We start from the raw sequence: 22,377 nt of genomic DNA on the forward strand, positions 1-22,377 counted from the left end.
TAAATCCACAAGCAAACAAATAACTAAAACAATCAAAATAACCAATCAGAAACATCAGTATTAGTAATAATATAATCATAATTATAATATATTGTTTACAACTTTGTGTTTTATCTATAAACAAAATCAATTATCTATCTTTATTTATTTGTTTTTTTATATATTTTTATTTTAATAATCTTTTGTTTAGATTTTTAATTAAATCAAATCAACAGTCAGATCAATTCAACAACCAACATCTAATTTAAATCACATCAACAACAACAACAACAAAAACAACCAGTAAAAAATAAGTGTAAATTAATTTTAAAAATCAAACAGTACAAATATTTAGTAGTGATAATAATAGTTATAGTAGTCAACACAAGCATTACAGTATAGTAGTCTAGTCAAAATTTTTTATATTTTTGTTATTTTTATATTATTCTATAGTTAGTTAGTTAGTTGTTCGATAGTTTTATAGATTATTTGATATTTATAGAAATAAAAATGTCGGAAAACAGCCAACAACAACAACAACAGCAAAATGTGGTTATGGGACCACCTTTGCATCCACCCATGAGAGAACGTCGTGCGAGTGGTTTAGGAAAGTTTTTAAAAGGTTTGAAAAACAAAGATGGACATAGCAGTGGTGGTAGTAGTGGTAGTGGTAGTAGTAGTTCACACAACCACCATTCAGCACAATTCAAATCAAATACATTGAATACACCGAGTATCACCACAACAAACGCACCCACTTCATCGTCGGTCGTATTCTCCTCACACACACTCCTTCCAACAACAGCATCTTCACCGACACTCTCCATACCAAACCACAATGGTGGTGGTGGTCTTCACCCTGGCAGCACAGGTGTTAATCGTCGTTTGTCATCGAGCAGTCTGAGGTCGTCGTCCAACTCGAGTCTGTCAGTGAAATTCATGGATACTGTCACTGTCGAGGACGACTATGACGGCGCGTCCACCACATCGTTGAAGTCGTCGCCACCGTCAACACACAGACCACGCTCATCAACCAAGTCCGACAAGAAAGAACGTTTCAGCTTCATTACAAGATCGTTGCGAAGAGTATCGAAAATGAATTTACACGAACCGGAAAATAGCAATGACTCGTCAGCGGTGTCGACGCCAACCAGTACTCATGGTGGCGGTGAACAGAATGCATACAACAGTTGGGATCAACGTGTGGAAATTAAATCCAGTTTCGGAAGTAACAATTCCACTGATAATCTGGAGAGTGCTGCTGCCAGCGCATCTCAGTTGCTGTCGACGCCAGAGAAGAAGGCGCGTCGTAACAGTATTTTCGTTCGACTACTGAATCGTGGCAAAAAAGAGTCGCCAACCGAGGACGACTTTGTCATTGGCGGCGGAGTCGGAAATAGTGGCGTCGTTGGCGGTCTAGACGACTCCACCAATACATCGCCATCGCAGTCTCCGATACTGTCGAAGCGCACCAAGTCACTTCTCAATGTGAGAACCACATTGCCACCACCAATTGTCGACGAGCTGCGCGAACAACTCTCAGAGGCAAACTCAGAGTTGTCCAGTCTACGAATGAAGGAATCAGAGTGGCGTCGCGAGCGTGAAGAGTTGATCCGAAAAATCAAAGCACTCTCTGAGCAGAAACAAACGAGTGATCCAAATCTGTCGACGAGTGGTGCTACATCGCCACCTCGTTCACCTCATTCACACTCCAATTCGGAACCACAACTCTCATTATTATTGATCAACAACAACAGCAGCAACAACAACGAACATAAACAGCAATCACCTCTTTCTCATCAACTAAAGAAATCTATTTCACAGGACGACGACGACAACGATTTTACAGGTTCAATTTCGAAATCACCTTCAACCACTTCATTTATCCAGACAGATCAACAACAATTGCAACAACAACAATCCAACCAACAACCTCAACTCTCACAGTCATCTTCATCGATTTCCTTTGTAACGACAGCCATTTCCACACCGAATCCATCACCTCCTCCCGTTTCGAAACGTTCACACAACCGATATACACTAGCCATTCCGAAATGGGACGACACTATGAATTTCAATGGAACACCATTCGAACGTCTCGTTCAAGCACTACAAAACTCTTGTGAAATATTCCCACCAAGCGATGCCTCGTTGTTGAGCGGTGTTTCGCAGCTGATTGGTTCTACAGGCGGTCACTCACCACAACCAACATTGTCAATCATTGAGAAAATCCCATCGGTTATTCTATCGGCAGGAGGTAGTCAATCGGCATCGGCCAAATCCAAATTGAATGGATCAACCGATTCGACCATGTCGGCATCGGAGCTGGCCAACCAAGAAGAGAAACGACAGAAACGTATCATCCTTTCCAGTTGTCTTGAGAAACTATTATACAAACTCATCGATGAGAACAACGATATCTCTGCAATCTCCAAAACCTTTTTTACAACCTATGAATGTATATATGACTCACATGAAATTATAGATAAATTAATTTCAATGTATGTATTTTCATAGATAACAAATCATATCCATTCAACTTTAACTAAACTAACTCATAACTATTAATTTCAATTTCAGTTTCAAGAATGAAAGTCCACAGTCACAAATGAGGATTTGTACAATTATAAGAAATTGGCTACAAAACTATTATATTCCAGCACTTTGTGATTACTTGTTTATTGGAAAGATTAAAGATTTCATTTTGGAGATAAGAGGTACCGATAAGGAGTCTTACAACTACAATAGATTGTTGGATTTGTGCAACCAGATTACCTATATTGTTGAGACCAAGATTATAGAGCGTGGCGGTATCATTGCCTACCACTCGCCATTCAACGTTGTCGACAAGCAATACGTAATGAAGAAATCCAATGCCAAAATCAAAACGGTGCTGGCCACCTCTTTGAAATCATCGGGTAAGGATCATGAACACATGACACCCACCATACTCTGGAATCAACAGCAACAGGAGCTCGAAGAACCTTCGTATCTTCAGCATCACCACCATCAATCTTCGCCACCACCATCGCCACCACCCGTTGCCATGTCGAAACACGAACGTGTCAATCAGCTCATGGGATCGCCATCACACCTCACCGCCACCGACCACTCCAACCACATGACACCGCCACCCAGCGAATTCCGATTTGAAACACGTCCTAGATCCAGCACTTGGTCAACTCCCGACATTTTCCTCTCCATCATGGATGCACCCTCCAAAGAGATAGCTAAATCTCTTACAGTTGTTGATTATGCTATTTTCATTTGTATTGATGTAAGTTGGAAATGAATTGTTGAAGAAGCAGTTGGAGTATTTGACTAAACAATATTATTATTATTATTATTTTTAGCCACCAGAATTGATGAATGGAGTATGGGGAAAACCACATATGAAGGACAGAGCTTTGAATATCACAAAGTTGATTAGCAGATTCAATGAGATCTCAATGAATGTCATTCAAACCATTTTGAACGAGGAGAAGTTGAAGGATCGTTGTAAAGTGATGGCCAAGTTGATCAAGATTGCAAAGCATTTGCATGATTTGCGTAATTACAACTCGATGATGGCTATCTATGCTGGAATTTCGCATTCGGCTGTGGTGCGTCTGAAGTGGACCAAGAAGATCTTGCCCAAGGTAAACCAAAAGGCACTGCAGGATCTCGAGAAACTGATGGACAGCGAAGAGAACTTTAAGAACTATCGTAACGAGTTGAAAACAATTACCACTCCGTGTATTCCTTTCTTGGGACTGATTCTCTCGGATATGACTTTTATCCAGGAGGGCAATCCCGACTACACTGGCAACGACATCAACAGCGCCTCAATCAACATCACCAAGCTAAAGATGGTCTACAACTGCATCAAACAGATTCAACAGTTTCAAAAGAATAGCTATCTTTTGAACGCTGATCCAAGATTGACTCATTTGTTGACACCAAACTTTAACATCTTTGGAGAGGCAACCAATGCCTATCTTGTTAAATCAAGTAGTTCACAATCATCCAACAACAATTCCAATAATAATAATAACAATGTTAATAGCAACAACAACAATAACAATAGCAATAGCAATGAAGTTGATAATAACAATAATAATAATAATAATAATAATAACAATGAAAGTGGAAGTGATAGTAGTGATAATGAAATTGAGTTACCTCCATCAACAAAGAAGAAGACCAGTCTTGGTGATAGTAGTGATAAAGAGTGTTTGACTACCAAAGAGAATTCCGAGGAATTATTGGAGCGAAAGCTATCACAAGATCGTTTGTATCGTAGCTTTACATTGGAGGACAAAGATAAGAAGAGAAACAACTACAATACCTGGTCACCAAACAAGAATCTTCTCTTGAATGGCAGTTCAAATTCAATCTTTAAGAAGAAGCCATTCACACCACCCACCTTTGAGAGAAGTATGAGCGAGACCTATCTACCATCTTCCATCAAAACCAAGCAGGAACTAGAGACACACCAACTTCTCGATTCAATCATTAGCGGTGAATACAATCATTCTACATCTTCACCAAACCTCTCAATATCACCAACAAAACCATTAATTATTATAAACAACAACAATAATAATAATAATAATATCAATAATAGTAGTGATAATATTAATAATAATAATAATGAAACGAATTCATTTGTAAGTGGTAGTGATCACTTGATTCCATTACCAAAGGAAGTAGTTAATCCAACACCTGCTATCACAATCAACAACAACAATGTATTATCAAATTCCTCTTCTTCTTCTTCAAATTCAAACTCAGCTTCACCACAACAATCTATGTTATCACCATCAAAACCACCACCTCAACAACGTAGACCATCGCTTTCCAATCCACCATCACCACCTTCACCCAGAAGATTACTTGGTATCAATCATTCGAAATCTCAATCGATGTTGACACCGGAATCAACGACATCACTCTCAGTATCGTCGTCGTTCAGCAGCATGACTGTCACCACAACAACATCTACCACAACCACAACCATCACCTCAGTCGACACACCAATTATTGTCGATAGCGCAGCAATACCAAGAAAGTCGAGTCGTGCCAAGAGTATCAGTACCAACAACATCTTTAGCGTGCTCTCAACGAACGCCGGTGGAAACGCCAGTAAAGATACTCACAGTTACCTCTCGCCTAAGTCACACAACCGATCGTCTTCGACTTCGACATGGAACGGTGCTAGCACTACCAACAGCAGTTCGGCATCACCACAACACAGCAGCGGAAACGTTTCGCCAGGCAGTAACATCAGTAGTCATGGAGTGACAGCCAGTGGTGGCGGTCATCACTCACTCGTCAACCACGGTAGTTTCTCAATTTTCAACAACAAACGCAAAAGCATTGCCAACATGGAATCAATGTCACAAAGACTACCTCATTCATTTGCGCCAATGACAGACGAAGGACTATTCCATCTTTCATTAAAATTGGAACCAAGAGGTGTAAAATATCAAGATCTTCAATAAAAATAAATTTTGAAATAATATCATATTATTTATTATCAAAATAATTCACTTCTCCAGAATTATTTATTCATATCATAGGAGATACCCATTAATTTGGCAAAAAAATCTTTCTTTTAATGAAAAAAATAGATATTTTGTTCCAACAATTATTTTAAATTTATGATGTAACTTGCCCATTGTTTTTTAAACATTTAATTTCACAGAAAGATCACAATAAATTGTGGATGTTATTTTCATAAAAAATTGTTGTTTTTTGTAAGAGTCTTTTCATTTTATTTACTCCAACTTTGAGAATTGGAAACCCACCATTTTATTTTTGAAAAATTTGTGTATGCCATTTGAGGGCTTGTAAGGGTTACAAACACCTCAAGGATTGATCTGCAAAAAGTACGATTTTCCAGTTCAACAACTTTAATGCTGTTGAAATTTTAAAATTAAATGAATTATAATAAAGGGGTTTATTTCATAACAAAAATTAATTAAATGGGTAAAAGTTAATACTAGTATGTTTGATTTTTCATAGTAATAAAAAAAAGAAAAGAAGAAAAGAACAAAATACAAGAATGATGATATCTTTTTTTGTTTTTGTTGTTTTAATTTTTTTTTTCTTTTTTGATTGTCTTTAGATCATTATACCCTGCCAATATTATCGGTTGATATTTTATTCATCAATATTCGTTTGGTGTTTGAATATTGTAGGATGTTTTTTTTTTTTATTTCTTAAAATCTATTTTCTTGTAGAATTTTAGGCAATATATAGCATTTTGAGGCTATTGGTATTGGAGATATCTTAAAATATATTGAAACTAGAGTTGATACAACCCTTCAAGATATTACTACTACTATCAAAGGCAAGTTATGTTTCTTTTTTTTTTGTTTTCTTTTTAAAAATGTAGAACGTATGAATAAGATATTGACATAGCCAACTTTCACAATACTTGTTTTATTGTTTAGGTGGTGTTGATCTACTTTGATGGGTGATTAAATGGGTCAACGTTGTAGTAATGTCAATTAAAATTCTACTTTAATTTAAAAATAAATCCGGGTTATAACAGCATACGAACCAAACAGTATAAAATACAACTCCGGAAGTATTGAACAACAAAATCAATCAATCAATTAATCTAAAGAAAATGAAAATAGTATTATCATTATTATTTATCTTTTTTGTTGCTTCACCAATACTTATTCAAGCTGTTGAATTCAATTTGACAAGTTGTTGGCCATTTACCGATTCAGGTACCACTGCACTCTTAAATTCACCAAAAAAAGTATTTGCTCATTACTTTTCATTGTTCCCAATTTCCATTGATAATAAAGTCTCAACAGTAAGTTAAATATAGTTTAAATATATATAAGTAGAAAGATAGATATACTTATTTATAATTTGTAGGATGATTATTATACCAATAACTTCCTAAAACCAACTGGTGAAGGTGGAAAGCATTTACAATATGGAGGATTCATTCGTGAACGTCCACTGCCAAGACCAGTACGTCCAGATATGTCTACCTATCGTGACTTGGATATGCAATTGGAGGTAACTAGAGCTTTGTCGCTTGGACTCGATGGCTTCACCTACGATATGTTGTCATCTGACGAAACCTCTGATCATTGGAAACGTTTGATTCTCTTGATGAAGAATGCTCCAATTGTAGATAGTCGTTTCAAAATTGTGTTGATGCCAGATATGCTTGCCGGTTGGTCCAACACAGCCAATATTGCCGATACTTTTGTACCAATTATCAAGAAGCTCTGGGATAGCCCATACAACGGCACTCTTCTTCGTGACAGTACCGGAAAATTGGTATTATCACCATACAGAGCTGACAGCAAGACAGGTGCATGGTGGCAAAACCAAATCACCAAGTTCAATCAAGTTGGTATTCAAATTTCCTTTTGGCCAGTATTCCCAGATATCAACCAAAACTATTTGAATAACTATGGTTCAATTTCAGTTGGACAATCAGAGGTAAATAATATTATAATTAAATAACATATACAAATTTAAATATTAAATAATCTCTCTTTTTTTTTATAGTGGGACGGAAACTGTGTTTCAACAGCACCAGGTTTTGTAACAGCATCGAATTTCCTTCATAACAATGGAAAGAAATACATGTCACCAGTCATGTCACAAAACCATCGTCCAAAGTCATACAAGTTCTGGGAAGCCAATAATTCCGGTGCTATTAGAGCTATGTGGAACAGCGCTATCGTGTCAGGAGCTGAGTGGATCCAAATCATCACTTGGAACGACTACAGTGAAGGAACCGAATTGTCACCATCGACTGGTACCCAGTTCTCATACTATGACATTTCGGCATACTACTTGCGTTGGTACAAACTCGGACAGGCACCAGTTATCAACCGTGATGCTCTCTACTACTTCCACCGTAACTCATTGTCCACCCAACAACCAGATCTCACCAAACAGAACAGAACATTCACCTCCGGAGCATGTGATCCAGTATCGGACAAGGTAGAAGCACTCGTATTCCTTACCGGTGCAGCCACAGTTGAGATCATCCAAAACGGCCAGACCTACAGCACACCAGTCAACGCTGCCGGTATCACCTCGGTACGAACTCAACTTCTCGCCGGTGCAACTCCAAGATTCCGTGTTATTCGTGGTACCAACGTCATCATCGATATCACCTCTTCCTTCCCAGTTGCCACCTCGGTCGTCTATCAAGATCTTCTCTACCGTGGAGGTGGTAGTCTTACCTGTACAAGACCATCAGTTTAATTCTTATTTTCAAACAAACCAAAACAAAAACAAAAAAAACAACTATATTTTTAATTATTAATTAATAATGTATCAATAAATAACATAACAGAGAAACCTATACTACTACTAATATTGTGTGTGATTCTCGAGGAATGATCAAAAGTGATTAAGGAGTTGGCAATTTAAAAAAATTAATAAAATTTTTTAAAAATTAAAAAATATTTTTTTCAATAAAAAAAAAAACGAACGAAAGATAATTTATAATAATAAGCAAGAATAGCTTTCCTTTTTAGTTATTTATATTTTTTTTTTGATTTTAATTTTCATTCATCATTTATTTATTAGATTGATTGTAGATTGTAATAGAAGAGCCGATAGAAACACTATACCATACCATGGATGAATCAAAGAAGTTTTTAAAGAGTCAGGGTGGTAACAAATGTTTCATTTGTAATAAAACAGATCATATGTATGTATTATCATCTCTACAAATCAACTCTTTGATCATTTACATAAGATTCTAACTTTTTTGATATTTACTAATAATGACTATTTTAGATCTACTCGTTGCCCAAAGAAGAAAGGTGATGGTTCCAATTGTTTCTATTGTAACAAACCTGGTCATACGTATGTTTATATTATTATATCTATTCAATTAACAGTAGTAGTGAGAACTATGATTATATTAACCTTGTAACATATACATAAATATATTTATATATAAAACAGTGTAATGAAATGTCCAGAGAAGAAATTAGCTAGAACCAATAAGAAGAATAAAAAGTTGAATACTTTTGCAGATGCTAACAATCCGTCTGCTGCTGGATCAGATGCTTCTGGTGGAGATAGAGGTGGAAGAGGTGGAAGAGGTGGTAGAGGTGGTTCTGTTGGTGGAAGAGGTGGAAGAGGTGGTGGTAGTACAAGAGGTGGAGGTGCACCAAGAATCTTCAAAGATGGAAACAACAAGAGAAAGTCTGCCGACGATTTGGATGATGATCTAGTTAGTTTCAATGATGACGGTGATAGTGATCAACCATTAAAGGTAAAAAATCAATATACAATTGATCAATTCGTTCATTTTAAATATTAATACAACAACACAATATTCTTCATAATTTTCAGAAAAGAAGAGGTGATAATGATAATCAATCGATTAGCGCAGATGATGTTGAATTGCTCGAAACAAAGAATTTAGATGACGATGAGGATGAAATGAAGATAATCGGTGAAGATAACAATAGCAATAACAAACCGAAAAGTACAAACGTTGGTATCAGCAAGGAGGAAATCAAAGAAAGAAGAATCAAAGATAAGAATTTAGGTGATCTAAAATCTAGTGTCACCACTTTTTCGGCAGACAGTCAAGCTATGTTCTTAACAAAGAGAATCAAAGAGGAATTGAATCAAACCGATTTAGAAGCAAAAGAATATAAGAGTAAGATGAAAATTCATACTATATATTATATATATATATATATATTGAGAGTATCATTTTCAATTAACAATAATTATCATCTATTATAATAGCTGAATATTTCATACAAGCAAATCAAAATGTTAAAGAACTTCCAGAATTACTTAGACAATTACATCCTCTACTTCATGATTTACCAAAGAAGAAATTGAAATCGGGCTCACCTTTAGTAACTATAGTGACTAGTTCAGCTACAAGAGCAATTGGTATTTCAAAGTATGTTTATCTCTTTCGTGATTAGTATTATTGGCACACTCTTAACTTGTTTGTTTTTATAGGGTATTAAAAGATTTCAATGTAAAATCAAAGGTTGGATTATACTTTTCGAAACACAAGAAACTTGAGGAACACATCGATATGTTGAATAGATACCCGGTGAGAGTGGTTGTAGGTACACCCAGTAGATTGATCAAGGTTGCTGAGGAAGGTCATTTGAAGTTGGAGGGATCGACATTGGCCAACCCCAGAGATTCCGATCCAAACGAGGAAACACGTTGGATCCTCATTGACAATAGTTTCAAAACAAAGAACGGTCTCGACATCTTCAAAATCTGTCCAAAAGAACTAAGTGATTTCCTCAATCTAAATTTGCCAAAATTAGAATCTGGTAAAATGAAATTAATAATTATTTAAGAAAAAAAAAAACAATAAATAAAATATAAATTTATTATAATAAACAACCAACCACACACAGAAGTCGATTAATTAATTGATAAGCTGGCATTCCAATAGTTGCAAATTTGCACTGCTTGTTTTTTGATTAGGTTTTCAAAAAATTTTCATTTTTATTTTTATTTTTTAAATTAATCATTGTATTGTTGATTAGTTTATCGATCTTTCTTTTCTTTTTACTCTGTATTTCACTAGTATTATTAATTTTATATTGTTGCCTCTATATTTAACCACTTGTATTGATATATAATAATGTATTGCCCACTATTTCTATGGAAGATTTATAAGTTCTTTGTACATCTTTACACGGGTAGATGTGAAATAGAGAGACTTTGTCATAACTATGAGATAAGCAATCACAATAGAAGACTTCTCATTGAACAGAGTATTGAGAACTCGTCAAAGTTGAATAGAATAAAGACATCGCTCTTGGCTGAATTCGATACACATACAATTGCAATGGCAATCGTCGAAATTAAGAAAATTAATCAAGATCTTTTAGCTTTTGAATCAACGTATGTAATATAATATATTATAATATATACATTTTAAATTGAAAATAATAGTCTAATTCTAATTTGCTTTATTTTTTACTATTCTTTACACTACATTTAGTATATTACCAAATTTAGAAGCAGCATTAGAACCTTTGTCAGCATTACAATCATTGAAAGCACAAATCACTTTATTAAGAGATCAAGCTTATGATTCTGAAAATGAAATACATGAAGAGAAATTAGATCAAGTAAATATTGTTATATATTTATATGATTAATAATTAATAATATTAATATTAATATTTGTTTGTTGCTTATCAATTTAGTTGTGGAATTCTATTTTCCCAAATAAAAGAAGATCGGCAAGAATCACAAGTGAATGGGGACATATGGGATTCCAAGGTAAGGATCCAGCAACTGATTTCAGAGGAATGGGACTTCTCGGTTTGGAGAATCTGCTCTACTTGGCAACAAACTATGAAGAGGAAACTAAATACATTCTAGAGTGCGCAAACAGCAAATTTCAATACCCATTTGCAATCACAGGAATCAACATCACCTCAAAACTTGTAAATATGTTACTCTCCGAGAAGAATCATCTTAAAAATCATTTTATTTATACCAAACCATCGATGAGAGATTTCAATGAATTATATGGTAAGAGTTAATAATATTAAATATCAATAATAATGATTATTATTAACTAACTAACTAAACATCTATCATTATCACTTTTAATATATGAATATCTAAATATATAGCTAAGGTATTTATATCATTTAATAATTACTATCAATCAAAGAAACCAGAGAACGTTATGCAATTTGGTCCTATCATCAATGATTTTATAGCTAATCTACATTTAAATCTATTGGACGCATTCGATACAAATACCAATCAATATAATCTTAGCTTATTTTAAAGAAAAGAACAAACATTATAAACAAAATTAAGATATAGATAATAAATAAATTTTGTAATTTGCATGTATAAATATTTGTTATATTTTATATTATAATATTTCTTTTATATTCCTCTTTTCTTTTTAGCTAAAAGTTTAAGTGCCAAATCTTCTTGATCTTCAATTGAAACTTCCTTTGTTCTCTTATTATTTTGATTCTTAATTGGTTTCTCTTCTTCTTCTTCTTCTTCTTGTTCTGATTCTTCTTGATCATCGTCATCTTCATCGTCATATTCTTCATCATCGTCTGATTGATTTTCATCTTCATCTTGATCTTCATCATCATCACCATCTTCTTCTTCTTCTTGATCTTCTGGTGGTACAAAGTAAGCTACAGTTCTATCACTTGATTTGACACCAGCTTCCTTCTCCTTTTCGATTTGTCTCTTTAATCTACGCTTCTCTTTGTGGACATCCTTATCTTTGACATCTTCTTCTGCCATCTTTTGCTTGAGTTTCTGGAGGTATTCAGTTGGAAGTGATCCATCTTTTGGAACAAGAGTAGATTCTACCAACTTCATATCGGACTCGTATCCCAAATCCAACTTCTTTTTGATCTTGTTTTGCTTTCTCTTTGTCAGACCCTCGCCAATGCTGTCCTCATCGGCACCCTCAATATCATGATCCTTTCTCTTGATTACAAAGACGTCGTCGTCATCCTCCTGTTTGGTCTTGTCTCTGAATCGCTCGTACTTGTCCGACAAAACATTGGAATTCTTTCTCATAAACAACTTCTCTACCTTGGTCAACTGTTTCTTTGCATTGATGACCTCATCCTCGTCCGACTCCACATCGTCGTCCTTCAATTTCGATCCATACTTCTTGTCGGCTTCATCCTCGACATCGTCATCAGCCACCTTCTCACCGGCTGCCAACTTCTTCTTCTTCTCAGCTTCCTTCTTCTTGATGTCGGCCAGCATATACGGAGTGTTCTTATCGGTCTTGATTCCACCGGTGCCAAACTGGATCTTTGGAGCACCTGGCAAACCCATACTCTTTGAGAAATCGGCGAGATTCAACTCCTCCAACTTAAACATATTCTTATTCTCCTGACGATGCAGTGACTTCAAGTAGGAAACGAATGCCTTCTGCGCCAAGTACTTGTGTTCCGGTTTCTCCGAGAGAAAACCAGCGAGCTGTGCTTGTATGGTGACCAACTGATTCGGATTGGCATCCATAATATCGTATTTAATCTTTTGTTTATCCATCAACTTGGTGAACTCCTCCTTCTCCGACGGCAACAACACAGTGAATGACTTTCCACCCTGGTGGTAACGCGCAGTTCTACCTACACGATGAATATATGTTTGAATATCCTCTGGACAGTCCATCTGAACGACCCAGTCAACCTCTGGGAAATCAAGACCTCTCGCCGCCACATCAGTAGCAAACAGTGTACCCTCTGAGAAATGTGAAAAGTTTTGGAACACTTCCAATCTCGTCCATTGCTTCATCTTTCCATGCAATTGGAATAATCTACATCCTGGATTACATAATTTAAACATTTCATACATAAATCTAACCTAATAATAGTTTAGGAAATAGAATAACAAGATTAGTTTCAACAATTAGCATTTAATAAAAATCTACAATTACTATACTTACTTGTTTACAAGTCGATAGGAAAACAATTGTTTTACTGGTGAGATGTGTTTTTATGAATGAATAGAGAAGATCGATCTTCTTGTCGAGTGCAGTCACACAGATGGTTTGTTGAAGATTCTTTGGTGTTGAAACTTGATCTTTGTCATAGACAGAGATATACTCTGGATCTTTCAATGAGAGTCTAGCGAGATCCTTGATGGATTTAGTCTGAGTAGCTGAGAACAACAGGGTTTGTCTTGCTTTCGGGAGGTTCGAAATGATTGCGTTCAACGACTTTGAGAATCCCATATCCAAAATACGATCGGCTTCGTCCAAGATCAACATCTGTAGATTCGAACATTGGAATCCATCGGTTTCGTCCATGTGTTGCAACAGACGACCCGGTGTAGCAATCAAGATATTCATTGTGCCAATCTTTTTCTTCTCACCGGCGACGTCCTTACCACCGATAATCAAACCGGCCGAGAATGAATGTGTTTTACCTGCAATTCTCAACACTTCGAATATCTGAATGGCCAACTCTCTTGTCGGTGCCAAAATAATTGCACCTACACCATCGTTTTCAGTCCAATTATTTCTCCATAATAACTCCAACATCTTGAAAAAAAAGCAATATAAAGATAAACATTGTTAATGATTATATCCTATTGGATAGATTCGAAATCAATTCGAATATATAAAATATACATACAGGTACAATGAATGCTAATGTTTTACCTGAACCAGTTTTAGCGGCACCCAAGACATCACGGCCACAGAGAGCATGTGGAATGGCAGCTCTTTGAATATCTGTCATTTTGTTAAACTTTCCCCATTCCAAAGCCTGTATTGATTTCGCAGAGATTGGTAGATCTTTAAATTGTCTTGCAGTGGTATATGATACTTTATAATCTTTAGTTTCATTATTTTCAACTAATTCCTCTTTTGTATTTGCAAGTGGATTTGACTATAAATATATATATGTATCAGTCAGTAAGTCATTCGAATGAATAGTTTTACAAAACTAGTTTAATAGTTGAAAAGAAACACATACACCTCTTTGTGGTTGCTCATCTTCTATTCTCTTTTTAATCTGTTCGATCTCTGCTTGCAGCGCTCTGAAAGGTGCTTGTCTTTTCTCTTTATTGATCTCTTTCTTCTTTTTCCAATCGGTTTTTCTACCTCTATTTGTACTGTTATGTGGTTTATTATAACTCTTTACTTTTTTAGAATCATCTTTTGTTGTTGTAGTGCTCATGATTAATTAGCAAAATTAAATAAATAAATAAAAAGAACAACAATAAATCAAAAAAAAAAAAGTTAATTTACTTCTCAATTCGTTCGATTTTGTTAAAGTGCTGCTTTCAAAAAACAACAATTTATTTTTAAATAATTAATTTTTATTTTCCAAAAAAACGATAACGTTTTTTTTTAATTATACAAATTCGAACAAATTTCACAATTTTATTTGTACTAGTTTTTTTTTGTTTTATTTGATTAATATTAATATTATATCTTTATTTATTACTTTTAAATATTTATTTATATTATAATTAGTTAATTTTATATAAAGAATGGCATTGATTGAAAATCCAGAAGAAGATACAGTTGTTACTTTCGAAAAGTTGGGTGTAGATCCACAGATTGTAGAGGCATGTAAAAAGTTGGGATTCAAGAATCCAACAGAGATTCAGAGAAAAGCAATACCTGAGGCGTTGGCCGGTAAGGATATCGTTGGTTTGGCACAGACCGGTTCCGGTAAGACTGCGGCTTTCTCGATACCTATGCTGCAGGCACTGCTTGCCAAGCCGTCGGGTCTCTTTGGTTTGGTTCTCGCGCCGACCAGAGAGTTGGCCGTGCAGATTAGCGATCAGATAGAGGCACTCGGTGCCGTTATCGGTGTGAAGTGCGCCGTGTTGGTCGGTGGTATCGACACGATGTCTCAATCGATGGCACTCGCCAAGAAGCCACATATCATCGTTGGAACACCGGGTCGTGTTGTCTACCACTTGGAGAACACCAAAGGCTTCAACTTGAAAACGCTGAAATACTTTGTTATGGACGAAGCCGATCGTCTGCTGGGTATGGATTTCGAGGAGGAGATCAATACCATTCTCAAGGTGATCCCAAAGGATCGTAATACATTCTTGTTCTCTGCTACGATGACATCGAAAGTTGCCAAGTTGCAACGTGCATCGCTAAACGATCCGGTGAAGATTCAAGTGGCAACCAAATACTCGACAGTCGATACTTTACAACAGGAATACATTTTCATTCCATACAAACACAAGGAGTGCTATCTCACCTATATTTTGAATGAACTCGCCGGTAACTCGGTGATTATCTTCACATCGACGTGCGCTGCATCCACAAAGTTGGCTATAATGCTGAGAAATCTTTCGTTCAAGGCGATTCCTATCAACGGTCAGATGGATCAATCGAAACGTCTGTCGTCACTCAACAAATTCAAGGCACAAACAATGGATATTCTGGTGGCTACCGACGTTGCTGCGCGTGGTCTGGACATTCCCTCGGTCGATTTGGTCATCAACTACGATGTTCCCGTAAGCTCGAAAGAGTATATGCATCGTGTCGGTAGAACTGCTAGAGCTGGTCGTACAGGTCGTGCCGTCACACTGGTAACTCAATACGATGTCGAGATCTACCTGAGAATCGAACATGCACTCGAACAGAAACTAGAGGAATTCCCAACAGAGCAAGAATCGGTATTAGTATTTTCAGAGCGTGTCAACGAAGCAATCCGTGTTGCAACCAACGAAATTAAAGAGGCTGGACTTTCAGAGAAAGAGAAACGTTCGATGGACGACTCTGAACAATCAACAGGTCATTTGAAGAAAAGAAAAGTTGAAAAGAAAGTTATTAAAAAGAAAAAGTATTAAAGTAACAACAGGACATGGTAAAATAAAGATATTTTTAATTAATTATTTATTGAACAACCATCCTTTTTCTCTATCTTTAGTATATTACTTATTTGTTTTCAAACCAAGGATACACTGAGTGACCAGAAAAATAATGGAAGAATTCAAGTATTGAAAAGTATACTGTACTTAAAACTTCTTAAATTTACAATTTGACTCATATTTCAAAACAATCTTTATAAATATTTAATAACAAGTGATTAATATAAGAAACAAAATCTCTATTTATTTTATTTATTTTTCTATCATGATGGATCCAGATTGATTATTGTTAGTGTTGTGACTATGATATTATAATAAAAAGAAAGTTGATGATATGTTTTCAAAAAGAGTTGATAATTTCTCTTTCTTGAGATATGGTGCAGAAGAAATTTAAACCACCTCTCTTATCAATTCCTTGTCCAAGATACATGACTGAATTTCCAAAGGAAGATTATATTATATAGAATGAAAAGTTGACTAATAGTTGTCTGATGTAAATGGTAGTTTTAAATACTATTTATCAACTCTGGTCTTTTTTCAAATACCATTTACAATTATATATAAATAGAATTTTTACAAACTATAGACAGGATTCTCCAGTAGACATCTTCATAATAATAACACTGACAATAATAAAATTAACCACCTTCTGATATTTAATGAAAAGAAATCATTATGATTTCCTTAGTTCTTTTTGTGTACAAGAATAGTAATAAAACAATTAGTAAAGAAAAGGATAAATATATTTTGTTTAATTTAATACCTAGGTATTTGTTTTCAAGACAAAGATGCAACTGAAATAAAAAGGAAAAAAAGAATTCATTTTAGCTTTTATAGATAATAAAATTGTAACATGTTTCAAACTGGACAAAACTTTTAATAACTTGTGGGAAGGAAGATGAAAAGTAATGTGATGAATGTTATATTTTTTAATAGTGGACCAAAATAAGTTATGAAATTTGAGATTTAATTAATTGTATATAATATTATAATTTTATTTTATTTTATTTTAAAGTTCATCGTGACCCTTGATTGAAGCAGCTGGGATGTCCATATTGTTGTTTTCGTCAATTGTTACATCGAGAACATCTTCTTCTGGTTCGTCGTACATTTCAACTTCTGGTTCTTGAGCTTGTTGTTGTTCTTCTTCTTCAACCTTGAATGAGGCTTCCTTGATCTTTTCACCGCTGACTTCCATCATCTTGTAGATCCAGTTGGCGAAATTCGATGGGTTCTCAACAATGTATCCTGAGGAAAGTGAAGAGGTTTCAAAGAGAACTTGAGCAGAGACCTTGGCGACTTCGTCGTCGGCACCAAACTCATTCAATCTTGAGAGGAGTTGCTTGATCAAAGTGTGATCTGGATTGATTTCCATTATCTTCTTGTTCATCATGGCCATGTAGTTGTCCTCTTGGGCGTTACCGAACGATTGAGCCTTCATGATACGCTCCATGTTGGCAGTGACACCCCATTGATTGGTGACGAGAACACATGGTGAATCAGCGAGAATCTTGGAGATGACTACTTTCTCTACTTTCTTTCCGAGTTGTTTCTGGAGGAAATCAGTGAGTGGCTTGTACTCTTCGGCGACTTGCTTCTCTTGTTCTTCGTCGGCGACGGCATCCTCAAACTTGACACCCTCACGAGCCAAATTGGTCAACTTCTTGTTGTTGTAGGTGGTGATCTGTGGAATCAAATACTCGTCGATTGGGTCAACCATGTAGATGACTTCGTAACCACGCTTCAAAGCTTGTTCGATCAATGGCGATGACTTCAAAGTCTCCTTTGACTTACCAGAGATAAAGTAGATTTGTTCTTGTCCCTCCTTCATTCTGGAGACGTAGTTCTCGAAAGTGGTGAATTCATCCTTGGATGATGGGAACATCAACAACTTGATCAAACGATTCTTGTTGTGAGTGTTTGATGTCTCTTCGATGACACCAAACTTCAAGTTGTTTCCGTACTTCTTGTAGAAGTTTTGGTAGACGGTCTTGTCTTCGTTGTTCGAGAGATCCTGGACGAGCTTGATGAACTTCTTGACCAAGGTGTCCTTGATCTTCTTGAGGATCTTGTGTTGTTGGAGAATCTCACGAGAGACGTTCAATGGCAAATCGTCGGAATCGATGATACCCTGGAGGAAACGCAACCACGATGGAACGAGATCCTTCATGCTGTCGGTGATGAATACACGACGGACAAACAACTTCAAACCGTCGATGATTGCCTCTGGATCAAAGAGATTGGCTGGTGGGGTGTTTGGAATGTAGATGATCGAACGGAATTCGGTGTCTCCCTCGGTGACAAAGTGGGAGTGAGCCAATGGATTCTCGGTTCCCTTGGAGAGAGTCTTGTAGAATTCATTGTATTCCTCTTCGGTGATTTCCTTTGGTGAACGGACCCAGAGTGGCTTGTGATCGTTGACAATCTCCCAGTCGAAGACATCGATCTTCTTCTTCTCTGCTGGCTTTGGAGCGTCGTCGATCAACGACTTTTCCTCCTCTTGCTCGTCGGTGGTTTCCTCTTCCTCGACCTTGACTTCAGTCTCGTCGACTGGCTTGGCATCGATTGGAGTCTCTTCCTCTGGTGCATCCTCTTGGTGAGATACATACATTGAAATTGGGAAGTTGATGAATTGTGAGTACTTCTTAACCAATGACTTGATAGTATCTTGGTTCAAGAATTCCAAACTGTCGTCCTTGATATGCATTGAAATCTTTGTACCTCTACCCAAAGTATTTCCCTTTGGATCCTTAACAATTGAGAATTCATTTTCAGAAGTTGAAGTCCAAATATATCTGATTATAGTAAGTAAAAAAAAGAAGATGATGAATGAATTAGATTTTAAACATTGTTATTATTATTATTATTATTTAGTTAGTTAGTTTACTTACTGGTCATCTTCGTTTGACTTTGAGGTTACGATGACGTTGTCAGCAACCAAGAAGAGTGAGTAGAAACCAACACCGAATTGACCGATCAAGTTCGATGAGTTCTTTGGATCGTTGGATTCAGTTACCTTCTTGATGAACTCTTTGGTTCCGGATTGGGCAATGGTACCCAAGTTCTTGACGAGCTCGTCCTTGGTCATACCGACACCTCTATCGATGATATGGATGTACTTGTTGACCTTGTCGATCATGATTCTGATATCGAGGTTGGCTTGATCACCCTCACCCAACAACGATGGGTTGGTAAGAGCCAAGAAACGAATCTTGTCCAACGCATCGGAGGCATTGGAAATCAACTCACGCAAGAAAATCTCCTTCTTTGAGTACAACGAATTGATAATGATATTCATCAACTTGTTTACCTCTGCTTGGAACTTGAATTTCTCTGATTGTTCCTCAATAAATTGTTGTTCGGCAACACTGAATCCCTCGGATTTAATTGCTTCATTTTCTCTGTTTTATTTGTTGTTTATTTTGTTAATAACTTAACTAATATATGTTTTTCTTTTTTGATTATTTAGTTACCTTTGAACTACTTCTGAATCGGTTTGAAGTGGTACTTTTGGACCTTTCATATCGAGGTCTACTTTAAGGGTCTCTCTGGCGGCGTCATCTTGGTCGATGGCTCTGGTTGGTGCCAGAAGCGACAATGCAATCAATGCAAATAAAATAGTTAAAAATAAATTTAACTTTGACATCTTTTTATTTTAATCAAAATCTATTTGGTTGATAAAATATCAGTCAGATATCAACAAATAAATAAATGAATAATAATAATAATAATACAACACTAAATTAAATTTAAAAAAAAAAAATGGTTTGTGCACGTATGGAGATCTCCCACCATATAAATCTTTTCCTGCCTCGTCACCTTCATTCATTGCCTGTAAAAAAAAAAAAATTAAAAAAAAAAAAAAATTGAAAAAACGCCAAAAAATGAATGCATCGTCACGATAAACCACTTCCTTCTTATTTTAGCAGAATTGCAAATTAACGATCATAGCAAGCGTGGCATCTCAAAACGAAATTTAACCAAAACAAAAATAAACGTTGATCTAGTGGATAATTAAAAAAAAAAATATATTATTCTTTTTGATTTTTATTTAATTAAATTGGTTGGTTCTGTATTAGTAGCTGTGATGTTGATATGGTTAATTGATTTATTACTACTGATAGTATCTTATGATTGGATTCGTATTATTATTAAAAGTTACAAAAAATATGTTTATCGTATCCATATTGGAATATTTATATTTATGTAAATCGTTTATAAACACACGATATTCCTTTGTAATTGATAATTATTATTGTTATTATTTAGTTATTTCTAATTTATGATTCGATTTGAATGTATATAATAAAGAAATTAATTCTATAAATAGAAAATTGGATTTTTGATTGGGATTGAATGGTGAGTGGATCGTTATAATTATACAAAAGAAAAAAAATATGATTGATATTAATTAATATAAATAGGTTGATATTCATGACCTCTACAGAAACAACGAATCGAAATGAAAATAAACAGTAGAATTAGACATAGCAGTGAAAATGAAAAGAGAATGGCGGTGGCAATTGCACCTCCTGGTGAATATTTGGGTATTGGTAGTACAGAGACTCTGGTGTCGTTGCTGACGTCGATCCAGCAATGGAATGTCTGATTGAAGTGATAGACGAACGAGTATGCATTCTTGTATTCGCCAGCGACATACAGCGATTGGTTGTAGTTGAGCAGGCTGTCGTTGCTCGCCTGATAGTGGAATCCGATGGTGCCGTTGTAGCACGGGGTGTTGGCGCTTGTCGGACAGGTATTGGGTGGTGCCGGTTCGGACGATCCGCTGTCGTCAAACGGTGAGTCGTTCGCGTCGTACTCGAAAGGGAAACGATGTCCGTTGTCGTAAAAGTACGAGGGGAATTGAATCTGGTTGGTCGATTGCTGACAGGTCTTGCTCTGCTGACACCAGCTGCCGATGTCCTGCGAATCGAGCGTGCAGTTGATTCGACGCCAACCGTCGATATACTCCATCGACGGACGCAACAGCACACCGACAATGACAGCACCTGCAATCAAAGTGATTAAGAAACAGATCGTATTCAGCGCGATACAACAATTCGACCAACCATGACTTTTATGATGATGATGATGATGATGATGTTGACGTCCCATTCTTTCTTTTAAATATCGTTATAAAAAAAAACAACAAATTGATTCCTAAAATAACTTATAAGCTAAAAAGCAAGTTTAAATTGCTATACTATATATATTGTTTGTTTTTTCCAAAAATAATAATCTTTTATCTCTATATTGTTTTGTTTTTTTCTAAACTTTAATATTTAAAATTAAATTAATATTTATTTCTATTTAAAAATAAATTAAAATATATATAAATAACAAATATTTAATTATAAATATGGATATGGAGGCAAATAATATAAATATATAAAGTAATTTTCAAATGAAATCTGATGTTTGTTTATGTATTTTTTGGTTTTGCTTTGTCAAGACAAACATTTAAAATATGATATTGTTAGTTGTTATTGTTGTTGCTGCCATTTTCTCTATCGTTGTACAATTTGTTGTGTTGTTGGTTTGTTTAAGATGATTTGTTTTTTTTTTTTTTTTTTATCACACCTTACAATCCTGGTGAATGACGAAAAAAAAAAAAAAACACAACATATGTGTTTATTTGCATTTGAGTGCGCAGTGGTTGTTGTGTATATGTATAATTTATAGTGGTGGTTGTGGTCGTTGGTGATGGTTGTTGTCTTGTCTTTTTATATTTCTTACATCTATCCAAATTAATAGCTTAATATAGTAATCAATTCTGAACGAAGCTTAAAAATATACTAATTTTAATTACTATGAGTATTATTATTACTAAGTAACTAATTAGTTGATTGATTGATTGATTATCTATAGATAGTTATTTGTCTTTCTTTCTTTATCTTTGAATTCTCTCTCAATTTTTGTTTTGCTAATGCTAAGTTTACTTTATGAGAGGTTGTTGTGTGGAATGGGAAGCAAGGAATGTTTTTTTTTTATTATTGTGAATTGTGCAAATTTTTGATTTTTTCATGTTTTTTTTTGAACTGATAAGTCTGAAATTTGTTATTTTTTTGGGTGCCA

At 35.4% G+C, this 22,377-nt stretch overlaps 8 protein-coding genes across 8 annotated transcripts; 6 read left to right on the forward strand and 2 right to left on the reverse strand.

Moving 5' to 3' along the window:
- Window positions 1–489: 489 nt before the first annotated feature.
- On the forward strand, window positions 490–5,462 carry gefBB (Ras-GEF domain-containing protein; the record flags this gene model as incomplete). Its single annotated transcript, XM_020579733.1, has 3 exons — window positions 490–2,480; window positions 2,560–3,256; window positions 3,333–5,462. The coding sequence occupies 3 exons, from the start codon at window positions 490–492 to the stop codon at window positions 5,460–5,462; spliced, it is 4,818 nt and encodes a 1,605-aa protein (XP_020430408.1).
- Window positions 5,463–6,595: 1,133 nt separating this feature from the next.
- PPL_08935 (glycoside hydrolase family 71 protein) lies at window positions 6,596–8,211 on the forward strand (the record flags this gene model as incomplete). The annotated part of the gene is made up of 3 exons (XM_020579734.1): window positions 6,596–6,790; window positions 6,856–7,434; window positions 7,504–8,211. 3 exons carry the CDS (start codon window positions 6,596–6,598, stop codon window positions 8,209–8,211), a joined length of 1,482 nt encoding a protein of 493 aa, XP_020430409.1.
- A 377-nt stretch (window positions 8,212–8,588) lies between these two features.
- Window positions 8,589–10,300, forward strand: PPL_08936 (uncharacterized protein; the record flags this gene model as incomplete). The annotated part of the gene is made up of 6 exons (XM_020579735.1): window positions 8,589–8,662; window positions 8,752–8,820; window positions 8,923–9,235; window positions 9,316–9,628; window positions 9,721–9,883; window positions 9,946–10,300. 6 exons carry the CDS (start codon window positions 8,589–8,591, stop codon window positions 10,298–10,300), a joined length of 1,287 nt encoding a protein of 428 aa, XP_020430410.1.
- A 291-nt stretch (window positions 10,301–10,591) lies between these two features.
- elmoB (ELMO domain-containing protein) lies at window positions 10,592–11,758 on the forward strand (the record flags this gene model as incomplete). The annotated part of the gene is made up of 4 exons (XM_020579736.1): window positions 10,592–10,854; window positions 10,955–11,084; window positions 11,163–11,493; window positions 11,598–11,758. 4 exons carry the CDS (start codon window positions 10,592–10,594, stop codon window positions 11,756–11,758), a joined length of 885 nt encoding a protein of 294 aa, XP_020430411.1.
- Window positions 11,759–11,862: 104 nt separating this feature from the next.
- Window positions 11,863–14,639, reverse strand: ddx10 (DEAD/DEAH box helicase; the record flags this gene model as incomplete). Its single annotated transcript, XM_020579737.1, has 4 exons — window positions 11,863–13,320; window positions 13,403–13,999; window positions 14,094–14,348; window positions 14,436–14,639. 4 exons carry the CDS (start codon window positions 14,637–14,639, stop codon window positions 11,863–11,865), a joined length of 2,514 nt encoding a protein of 837 aa, XP_020430412.1.
- A 316-nt stretch (window positions 14,640–14,955) lies between these two features.
- ddx47 (DEAD/DEAH box helicase) lies at window positions 14,956–17,251 on the forward strand (the record flags this gene model as incomplete). Its single annotated transcript, XM_020579738.1, has 2 exons — window positions 14,956–16,274; window positions 17,239–17,251. 2 exons carry the CDS (start codon window positions 14,956–14,958, stop codon window positions 17,249–17,251), a joined length of 1,332 nt encoding a protein of 443 aa, XP_020430413.1.
- Window positions 17,252–17,311: 60 nt separating this feature from the next.
- Window positions 17,312–19,948, reverse strand: grp94 (heat shock protein Hsp90 family protein; the record flags this gene model as incomplete). The annotated part of the gene is made up of 3 exons (XM_020579739.1): window positions 17,312–19,097; window positions 19,194–19,703; window positions 19,776–19,948. The coding sequence occupies 3 exons, from the start codon at window positions 19,946–19,948 to the stop codon at window positions 17,312–17,314; spliced, it is 2,469 nt and encodes an 822-aa protein (XP_020430414.1).
- Window positions 19,949–20,764: 816 nt separating this feature from the next.
- On the forward strand, window positions 20,765–22,061 carry PPL_08941 (uncharacterized protein; the record flags this gene model as incomplete). Its single annotated transcript, XM_020579740.1, has 4 exons — window positions 20,765–20,837; window positions 20,867–21,101; window positions 21,697–21,728; window positions 21,985–22,061. The coding sequence occupies 4 exons, from the start codon at window positions 20,765–20,767 to the stop codon at window positions 22,059–22,061; spliced, it is 417 nt and encodes a 138-aa protein (XP_020430415.1).
- Window positions 22,062–22,377: the final 316 nt, after the last annotated feature.

This window comes from Heterostelium album (genome assembly GCF_000004825.1).
Source record: "Heterostelium album PN500 unplaced genomic scaffold PPL_scaffold9, whole genome shotgun sequence".
Taxonomy (NCBI): Eukaryota; Evosea; class Eumycetozoa; order Acytosteliales; family Acytosteliaceae; genus Heterostelium; species Heterostelium album.